This window comes from Aquarana catesbeiana, linkage group LG03, assembly GCF_042186555.1.
Source record: "Aquarana catesbeiana isolate 2022-GZ linkage group LG03, ASM4218655v1, whole genome shotgun sequence".
NCBI classification, from domain to species: Eukaryota; Metazoa; Chordata; class Amphibia; order Anura; family Ranidae; genus Aquarana; species Aquarana catesbeiana.
The window spans coordinates 350,317,073-350,328,207 of NC_133326.1; the positions used below are offsets into that span (position 1 = coordinate 350,317,073).

Here is an 11,135-nt window from a genome sequence, read left to right on the forward strand (position 1 = left end):
AAATAAAAATCCCAGAGGTGATCAAATACCACCAAAAGAAAGCTCTATTTGTGGCAACAAAATGATAAAAATTTAGTTTGGGTACAGTGTAGCATGACCGTGCAATTGTCATTCAATTTGCGACAGCGCTGAAAGCTGAAAATTGGTCTGGGCAGGAAGGTGTATAAGTGCCTGGTATTGAAGTGGTTAAGAGAGGAGCTTATGAGCATAATTTAATGTAAATTAATTCCATTGGCCAGAATAAATATTCTGGCCAGGGGAACGCATTTACACTCAACGCCATACGCGCATATATATACACAACATGGAAGCTATTTTTTTCTGCCAAGTTCTGTCAGGAAAAATCCAGTATATTTGGAGCATAAATTCCTACGCCTGTGTGCATGAGGCCTAAAAATGAAACCTAAAGAATGACCGTGCTCCATTTTCCCAAGCACCACGCCCTCAGTATAATCCGGCAGACATTTCTGGATTTGTTCATGGGACAGTGTGCGACCGCAGTGTTATTGTGACTATAGAGTTTTGTACATTTCCACTGCAGTAATTAAGGTATTTTATTTAGCAGCATGCTATACATTACATTACTGATAAGTGCACTATTGTGGGTGTGTGTGTGCGCAGGCAAGTACACTGTGAAGAAGTCTCGCAGGACAGATGTGGAAGACCTGACTCCAAATCCAAGAAAGCTTCTGCAGATCGGTGGTGAGCTACGTAAACTGAATAAAGTAATCAGTGACCTAACACCTGTATCGGAGCTTCCTGTCACTGCCAGGCCGCGATCTCGTAAGGAGAAAAACAAGCTGGCTTCCAGGTATGTTGGCTATTATTAATAAATGGGAATTATCACAAATTTACCATTCACCTGCAGAACATGACAAAAGCTCTACAATATTCTCTTCAAAGGTGATTTATTAGGCAGAATATACAGTTGTGCTCAAAAGTTTACATACCCTGGCAGAATTTGATTTCTTGGCCATTTTTTAGAGCATATGAATGATAAAACAAAAACATTTCTTTCACTCATGGTTAGTGTTTGGCTGAAGCCATATATTATCAACTGTGTTTACTCTTTTTAAATCATAATCACAACAGAAACTATCTAATGACCCTGATCAAAAGTTTACATACCCTGGTGATTTTGGCCTGATAACATGCACACAAGTTGACACAAAGGGGTTTGAATGGCTATTAAAGGTAACCATCTTCACCTGTGATCTGTTTGCTTGTAATGAGTGTGTGTGTATAAACGGTCAATGAGTTTCTGGACTCCTGACAGACCCTTGCATCTTTCATCCAGTGCTGCACTTACGTTTCTGGATTCTGAGTCATGGGGAAAGCAAAATTAATTTGTCAAAGGATCGGCAGGAAAAGGTAGTTGAACTGTATAAAACAGGAAAGGGATATAAAAAGATATCCAAGGAATTGAGAATGCCAATCAGCAGTGTTCAAACTCTAATCAAGAGATGGAAAATGAGGAGTTCTGTTGAAACCAAACTACGGTCAGGTGGACCAACTAGAATTTCAGCCACAACTGCCAGGAAAATTGTTTGGGATGCAAAGAAAAACCCACAAATAACTTCAGGTGAAATACAGGACAAAACATGTGGTGTGGCTGTTTCAAGATGCACAATAAGGAGGCACTTGAAGAAAGATGGGCTGCATGGTCGAGTCGCCAGAAGAAAGCCATTACTGCTCAAATGCCACAAAGTATCCCGCTTACAAAACACCAAACGGCACAGAGACAAGCCTCAAACCTTCTGGAAAAAGGTCATTTTGAGTGATGAGATCAAAATTGAGCTTTTTGGCCACAACCATAAACGCTACATTTGGAGAAGAGTCAACAAGGCCTATGATGAAAGGTACGCCATTCCTACTGTGAAACACGGAGGTGGATCGCTGATGTTTTGGGGATGTGCGAGCTACAAAGTGATGGCAAGATGAATGCAGTATGCTATCAAAAAAAACTGGGTGAACATTTGCATTCATCAGCCAGGAAGCTGCGCATGGGACGTACTTGGACATTCCAACATGACAATGATCAAAAACACAAGGCCAAGTCAACCTGTCATTGGCTACAGCAGAATAAAGTGAAGGTTCTGGAGAGTCCATTTCAGTCTCCTGACTTCAATATCATTGAGCCACTCTGGGGAGATCTCAAACGTGCAGTTCATGCAAGACAGCCCAAGAATTTACAGGAACCTGGAGGCTTTTTGCCAAAAGGGAATGGGCAGTTTTACCATCTGAGAAGATAAAGAGCCTCATCCACAAATACCACAAAAGACTTCAAGCTGTCATTGATGTTAAAGGGGGCAATACATGGTATTAAGAACTGAGGTATGTACACTTTTTATCAGGGTCATTTGGGTAGTTTCTGTGATTATGATTTTAAAAAGAGTAAACAGTTGATTGATAATAAATGGCTTCAGCCAAACACTAACCATGAGTGAAAGAAACGTTGTTTTTGTGTTATCATTCATATTCTCTGAAAAATGGCCAAGAAATCATAAATTCTGCCAGGGTATGTAAACTTATGAGCACAACTGTAACCTTTGTCTCTGATGATTTTCTGGGGGCTAACAAAATTGTCATTGGTTTGCTTACTCAATTAAAGCACATCTTAACACTGTTATCACAGATCTTGACACCCATCAACAACCAAACTCATATTCTGCAGCCTTTCAGTTCAGAGGGATTAGAACACCTGCCAGTTCTTATTGCTGTCTGTGCCCCTGTCCCCCTCTCTATTTGCCCCGTTTACTATTGGCATTGAAAGTAAAAGAAAATCCCAAATTTTGGGTCGTCCCCTAAAAATAAATGGAGGGGAAATTTTCCTATGGGGACTTTAGTTCTGGTGACCTGGGGGTCCCCAAGGAATTCCCTTAATTTGCATGGATTTCCTCTTACTTCCTGTTTGGCTATAAGACAGGAAGTGAATGGAAGTCTTTGAAATGGGACACAGAAGGCAGGGGTTACAACCCTCCCTTAGGCCTGGTTCACACCTATGCATTTTTTGGTGCTTTTTGCAGAAATGCGCTACAGTTCATTTAACATGATTTCCTATGGGACACATTCACATCTATGTTTTTTTTTTCCAGCCGCTGTGTTTTTGGAAAGAGTCAGGGACTTTTCTAAAAGCAAAACTGTGCTTTTTTTTATTTTGGTTCCATAGACTTGAATGGAGCAGCTGCAGAAAAGCATGTAGTATGTTTTTGCCGCGATTTGCGTTTTTGTATTTTTTAATTTGCCCAACAACAAATTAGTAAGAAAAAAGGATTAAAAAAAACAAATCGTGGCAAAAACACACTACGTGCTTATTTGCAGCTTCTCCATTGAAGTCCATGGAACCAAAAAAGCACAGTTTTGCGTTTAAAAAAAGTCCCTGACCCTTTCCAAAAGCGCAGTGGCTGAAAAAAGCATAGCTGTGACTTTGTCCAATAGCAAACCATGTTAAATGGACTGTAGTACGTTTCAGCAAAAAGCACCAAAAAACGCAAAGTTGGGAATCAGGCCTAATGAATATGGTTTGAAAGTAGTTCAAAATTAAATTTGCTTTTAACATTTGATTTTGGAATAAATAAACTTTACCAAATGAAAACCACATACGCTGTTAGAAATTAGATGAAGAAACATTTTCCATCCTGCTCCTTCAAGTTATCTTGTCACTGCAGTCAAAAACAAACATCTGTTCAACCCTGTTTAACGATTAGAATATTGAACTAATGTTTTTAAAGTGTAACTAAACCCTCCTATTATGTTCAGCCAAGGAAGTTGCCATCTTAGGCTCTGTTTGATCTGCAACTGCCATGATGCTGATCATGTGATCATTTATGACATCAGCAATGTCATGGTTTGACAGCACAACCAATGTGACAGCTGGCATTCCCGGCATGCCAGGAATGTAACTTTTTTTGAAACTGTTAAATCATTGGGTTTAGTTCTGCTTTAGAATGAAAAATGTCTAACTAAATTCTACTACTGTATAGGCAGCCTTAGTCCAAATACAATTCAACATTCACAGGGGAGCGAGTGCAGTAAGGGATGAGCTGCTGAGTATTTCTGGACACTGTTCACCACATTTCTGTGCCTGTTATTTGTTTATTGCACTTAGGGGTGAGGGGCTCCAAGGCAACTAAATGCTGTGAGTGTGCTCAATGTGAAATGTGATACCACTAGCAACGTGTAATGGAGACAACAAATGTATCTGCTAATGTTTCATTTTTTTATGTTTTTGCAATTGCATCTGTGTTTGTTTTTTTATGGCTCCTGGATCCTGGTGCCTTCACAAAAGTCACAGAGCTTAGTTACAGACAATCGATTTGAAGAAATGACAATGCAGGCACCAAGAAAAGTTGGTTGTAAAGCTTCCATGCAGAGCAGTTGTGTAGAAACAGCTGTGTTACCAAATCTACAAGCCGCTACATAGCTGCCTATACTAAGAATCCACACCATAACCTTGTCACGTCTATATTTTATTCTGTGTAAAAGGCAAAAATCATACTCCTCGTGAGACCCTGTGTTGAATCAAACTTTTCTGATTTTAAAAGAGTTTCATATGCCACTGCAATCTTCCCAGTCCAAAACTTCTAGATGTGTTGAAGTTGTTCCACGCCCTTGACTACTGCATCACTTGTGTGCCTCTGAGCTGCCAGCACAGCCTAGTAATATATCAATTGACTGTGCAGAGACTGTGCCAGGAAATCTGTAAGGACATGCTAGTGGCATAGTGGCTTCCAGGGATTGGGGGTAATGATGGGAAGCAGGGACATGGAGACCCCACGCACCTAGACATGTCACATGTAAAGCTGGCCATAGACAAATCGAAATCCAGCCGGTTCAGTAGTGACTGGTTCATCAGCTGCAGCCGTGAATCAGTGTATTCTGACAGCTCTCCTCCATCCACCTCGTTTGTGTGGATGGTGAAATCTGTTCATTTTAAAATGAAAAAAAACATTTTTAATCAGCCAGCTGGCTGAAAATAAAACAAACCATCTATCGGTCAGCTTTACACTGGTAAATACTGAAAGTTTGATGCACTAAAGTGACCAATGGTAAGTATGATGCATGCCTTTTCAACACCAGTAATAAAATATAGAACACATACGAAAAGCTGCTTTCATACCCGACCTGTGTAGAGTGTGTTTTATACAAAAATAACAAAGAATATGCAGCGCTGTGTGATAATGTCCTTATTGATACAAGGATACTAGTGCAATAACAACAATAATAAATATATATATATATATTAATGAAATACAACAAATAAAAGTATGTAACGAGCAAGTTCACAGTGAAAAAAAATCTTTGCATTGGTAGCAAGTGTTGTCCTCAAAAATCTTCAAATCCACAAATATTAAAGTGCATATGTGTAATAATATTCCATAACGTGATTCTTGTGCTGAAAAAATCCTGGTTGACACGAGGGTAAATTTACACACGTGCTCTCCCCCTATGTAATTGCACTCACCTCAAGCTGTGTGACCGCACATAAACTTTTGAGCCACTCCTAGGCTCTGAGTACAGATATTTTCAGCAGGATCCCACGGTAAAATCCAGAGAAGAAATCCTCAATGTTAAAAATAGGAAAGAGGCTGGATAGTGCATTATCGATTTGTTTGTAAATTTATAACATTAACATTAGGGTACTCACATTTCATTGGTGCTTCCAGCGCACCAAACTATAAAAAAAGCATTAAGTACAAAATCCTTTTCCAAGTGGCTTCAAATCTTTTGTGTGTGTCAGTAGTTTGCTCAAACGAGAAGAGACTGTTTCCTCCACCGTCCTAGCCTCTCCCCTACATGTGACGACACAGGCCTAATCACATGTCTTCCTCGGGGATAATAGTGTGTTATACGGCTTCAGCCAGTCATTCTCTGCTGACCACACCCACTGACACATTTCGCCCCGCTCACTGGAGCTTAATCATAAGCCTCTATGACTAAGCCCTGGTGGTCGGGGGGAAATGCACCAGAAGGCGTGGTCAGTAGAGAAGCACTTGATGAGGCCTTACAATACACTCTAAACAGGTCGGGCAGGAAACCAGCATTCCGGATATCAATTATTGTTGTTTCTAGATGATACCACTTGATCGTTGGCACCCCTACAACTGAGGACCAAGGGGAAAGAGGACATACGCCTGCTTGGAGCGGCACTGCAAAGGTCACAATAAAACATAGATGTTACAATAGTCGGCAGGGTCTCCTCCTAAGTGCATTTCTACACCTTTTTCTTTTTCGTACATCACGGGACACAGAGCCACAGTATTTACTGAATGGGTTATATAGGCACCACTAGGTGATGGACACTGGCACACCCTAGACAGGAAGTTTAGCCCCCATATAACCCCTTCCCTTACTGGGAGTACCTCAATTTTTCACCAGTGTGTAAGGTGTTTGTCACGAGTAAAGATGTGCTGTGCTCCGCTGGAATATTCCTTGCTGGGGCAGGCCATGCAACCGGATCCATTCAAAGTGCCTTTTCCAGGCCGAATTGAATGGTACCCGGGCCTCGTGTCCGAAGAAACAAAGTTTTACCTGTAACGCTTCTTTTTTTTTTTTCAGAGAGCTAGACCCCGGGATCCAGTATTGGGCTTTTTTTAGCCATATTTTCCTGGCAGGGTGCTTTACAGGCCCAGGAGTGTGGATCCCCTGATAACAAGGGGTCCCGATTCGTGAGCGGTGAAGATTGGGTCTGTTACCACAGAACCCTGCAGCTGGATAAGGTAAGGGAGATTCCTAAAGAATTTTTCTAATTCTTGTGGGTTTTTCTCCTTTGAGTAAATGTTGCTATGCCTAAAGTCGTCACCGGAGGCTGTCAAGAGCACATACCTGATTCCATGCTTGTCAGTTTTGTCTCTGTGTCACAAGCCGCACGCTTCCTCTGAGCTCATGCTCCAGGTAGGATGTGGGAGGGGGGGGGGGGGGGTTTCTTTCCAGGAATGCCCCCCACAGCTTCCTCCAGGCTAGAGGCCATGTGTCAATTGGCGGTATGCCGCACCGCCTTCCGCCATTATGGCGGCTCTTCATCTACCGGCTCTCCTCTGCCCCAGCCTCCTTCCCCCCCCCCCCCCCCATGTGCGATCTGACCGGATTGGAGCCCTCGGCTCGCGCGGGAAAAGCGGTCTTTTTTGAAAAAGATGAGGGGGGGTGGTCGGAGGAGGGAGGCGGAGCATAAGCGCAATGTCGGCGTGGTTTAACGCCCACAGCGCGGGCTATCCAAGGCTATAAAGGTGCACTTTTTTGCAGGTGCACACAGCTCAAGGAGGGTCACAGAGCAGATGGATTGCATGTGAGTGTGGGTGACACAGGCATTCCCAGGCAACATTTACTTAGCATCAGACTGAGCCTTGATAGCAGCGGCAGTTGCTAGACTATTTTGCTCAGCAGTGGTGCATTTCTGGTAGTACCTCTGCATTTGTGCTTAGCATTATGGGCAGAAGGGGAGGTACAAATACCCCGAAAAATAGGGGCTCAAAGGGATCTCCATCAGGCTCTGAGGACCCCCCTTCTGCAACGCCATCTCCCCCTGAAAGACCTAGGGAGGCTGGTCAAGGTGAGCTGTCAGGGGCTGCAACTGCTTCTGGCATTTCCGCCCCTGTATATATTACTCAGGAGGTTTTTTCCTCAACCATAAGTGGATTAGAGGAAAGATTAATGGCCTTAATCGTATCTTCACAAAGTGGAAGAAAACGCATTAGGTCCCCTTCTACCACCCAGGACCCTCAAACAGAGGAACTCTGGGAAAGGGGAGACAAATCCCTCTCAGAGGACTGGGATGAGACTGATGACTCCTCTTCCGAGGAATCAAGTGGGGAAGAACCCTCTTCAGCTTCACAGGCTGAGAAATTTACTGGTGCAAACTCTTACTGAAATAGTCCGCTCCACATTTAAGTTACCCGTAACTGAGTCGGTTGAAAAGCCCACATATTGTTTGGGTTCACTGAAGGCTCCTCAAGCTGCGCATGCTTTTTCTGTTCCTCCCTTGCTGGAAAAGCTTATTTATTCTGAGTGGGATCACCCAGATAAACATTTTTTCCCTCCTAAAAAGTTTTCAACACTTTATCCTATGGAGGAAAAATTCACAAAGATGTGGGGTATACCGGTAATTGACACCGCTTTATCCTCTGTGAATAAGTTTAACTTGTCCTGTTGACAACACTCAAATGCTTAGGGATCCAACCGATAAAAAATTGGAATTCCTGTTAAAAAAAACATTTTTTCCTTGGCAGGTTCAGTAGCTCAACCTGCAGTGGCGGCAAGGGTATGTTAATCCTTGAGAGATCACTTGAAGCAGGTGCTCAAGGTTTTCACTGAACAGCAGGCCCGGGAGTTAGCCAACCTGCCAGCGGCTTTGTGTTTTGCAGTTGATGCAATCAGAGATTCTATCTTTCAGACCACTCGCCTTACGCTTGGGTTGGTGCATATTCGTAGAATCTTGTGGTTGAAAAATTGGTCAGCCGAAATGCCATGTAAAAAGCTCCAGGCTGGTTTCCCCTTCCGTGGTGTAAGGCCCTTTCTCCAGTGCCATCAGTCTCCAGGCAGTCGCGACGGCCTCCACCGCCAGGTTCAAGAGATGACACTCAGTCAACCCCAGGGACAAAAGAAGTCCTGGGGGAGGAAATCTACAAGATAGAACGCTAAAGCCTCTTTATGAAGGGGCGCCCCCGCTCGTTCGAGTGGGGGGAGAAGACTGCTACAGTTCTCAAGGGTCTGGCAGGAGGATTTTCAGGACAGATGGGTGGTCTCCACAATAACTCTAGGTTACAAATTGGAGTTCCGAGAATTCCTGTCCCCTTGTTTCCCCAGATCAAATGTTCCCAAAGACCCAGAAAAAAAGAAGTCTCTCTTTCAAGCGTTGGAGCAACTTTTGTCGCAAAAAGTAATCATGGTGGTTCCCATGGAAGAGCAGGGGTTGGGGTCTTATTCAAACCTTTTCATGGTGCCAAAGCCAAATGGAGATGCCAGACCCATCCTAGATCTCAAAGATCTAAACTGGTTACTAAAAATTTGTTCTTTTCGCATGGAATCAATCCGATCAGTAGTCTCCATCCTACGAGGACGAGAACTTCTGGCATCAATAGACATCAAGGATGCATACCTGCATGTACCTATTTTCCCCGCTCTTCATAAATATCTGCGTTTCGAAGTGGAAAAACATAATTTTCAGTTTGTAGCTCTACCTTTCGATCTAGCTACTGCACCTCGGGTGTTTTACAAAGGTCCTGGCTCCTCCTCTGGCCAGATTAAGGGCCCAGGGTATAACGATTATAGCGTACCTAGACAACCTGCTCTTAATAGACCGGTCGGTAGCCCGCTTAGACCAAAGCTTGGTCACCACAGTCAACTACCTGGAATACTTAGGTTGGGTCCTCAACCTAGATAAGTCTTCTTTAAAACCAGTAAGAAGACTAGAGTACTTGGGTCTGGTTATAGATACAACCCAGAAGAGGGTGTTTTTACCCCAGGGAAAAATCGGCGCAATAAAGGAGATGGTTCAGGTAGTCAGGGCAAAGAAGGTTCCTTCTATTAACCTTTGTAGGAGGTTGTTGGGAAAGATGGTGGCTTCATTCGAAGCGGTTCCCTATGCTCAGTTTCATTCAAGACTGCTGCAAAACAGTACCCTGTCTGCAAGAAAGTCCAGGCGCTAGATTTTCCGATGCACTTGTCGCCAATAGTGCGTCAAAGCCTCAGTTGGTGGTTGGTACCCAAGAATCTGCGGAAAGAGAAAACCTTTTTACCAGTTACCTGGAAGGTGGTAACAGATTTCAGCCTTTTGGGTTGGGGAGCAGTTCTGGAAGAGACGACTGTCCAAGGGAAATGGTCCAAAACCGAAAGGACCTTACCCATCAACATGCTAGAGATTCGGGCAGCATACCTAGCCCTAAAGGCCTGGACATTCAGGTTGCAGGGTTGTCCTGTTAGGATCCAATCCGACAATGCAACAGCAATGGCTTATATCAATCACCAAGGGGGCACCAGGAGTCGTGCAGCCCAGGGAGAGGTAAACCAGATTCTAATCTGGGCAGAAAAGCATGTGCCGTGCATATCGTCAATCTTCATTCCAGGGGTAGAGAATTGGCAGGCGGACTACTTAAGTCCCCAGCAGTTGTTACCAGGGGAATGGTCTCTTCACCTCGACATCTTCCTGGCTTTATGCCAAATATGGGGGATCCCGGACGTAAATCTGTTTGCGTCCAGGTTCAACAACAAGATCGACAACTTTGTGTCAAGAACAAGGGATTCACTTGCATGCGGAACAGATGCATTGGTGACTCTGTGGGATCAGTTCTCACTGATTTATGCATTACCTCCTATTCTGCTGCTACCACGATCAAGCAGGAAAAGAAGTCGGTGCTTCTGATGGCCCCAGTGTGGCCCAGAAGATCTTGGTATACAGAAATAGTAAAGATGGCGGTAGGGCCCCCATGAACCCTACCACCACGTCCAGACCTGCTATCGGTTTGGCTATTAAAACCCACATTCTGAAGAATCGTGGGCTCTCAGGCTCAGTAATTTCTACCTTGATTAATGCAAGGAAGCCAGCTTCCAGAGTCATTTATTATAGGGTCTGGAAGGCATATGTCTCCTGGTGTGAATCCAGAGGTTGGCATCCCAGAAAGTATGTCATAGGGAGAATCCTTGCTTTTCTGCAAATGGGGTTAGAGATGAAGCTGGCCTTCATCCTCAAGGGCCAAGTCTCAGCCTTGTCGGTATTGTTTCAGTGTCTGCTTGCTTCGCATTCTTTGGTCCGAAGCTTTATACAGGGGGTAACGCGGCTTAATCCACCGGTTAGAGCTCCCCATAACCCTTGGGACTTTAGTTCTGTCGGCAGAAACAGCCTTTTGAGCAGATACAACATATTCCCTTGGTCCTTTTGACAAGGAAGCCAATTTTTCTGGTAGCCATTTCTTCTGCAAGAAGAGTATCACAATTGGCTCTTTCCTTTAAAGAGCCATATTTAATTATTCATAAGGATAGAGTAGTATTGTTTCCTCATCATCTACCGAAGGTGGTTTCAGGTTTTCATCTAAACCAGGATATTGTTCTGCTTGCTATTATTTTTTCCAGAACCCTGTTCTACGGAAGTAAAGTCACTACATTCTCTAGATGTAGTGAGAACGGTCAAAACCTATTTGGAG

At 43.7% G+C, this 11,135-nt stretch overlaps 1 protein-coding gene across 3 annotated transcripts in view; it reads left to right on the forward strand.

Annotated features, from left to right (window-relative positions):
- CREBRF (CREB3 regulatory factor) overlaps nt 1–11,135 on the forward strand; it is a 115,033-nt gene that overhangs the window by 83,745 nt on the left and 20,153 nt on the right. For all 3 annotated transcript variants that reach the window (XM_073620596.1, XM_073620597.1, XM_073620598.1), the window contains one exon: nt 622–811. In XM_073620596.1, coding sequence (XP_073476697.1) covers nt 622–811 — 190 coding nt within the window. The remainder of the gene's footprint in view (nt 1–621; nt 812–11,135) is intronic.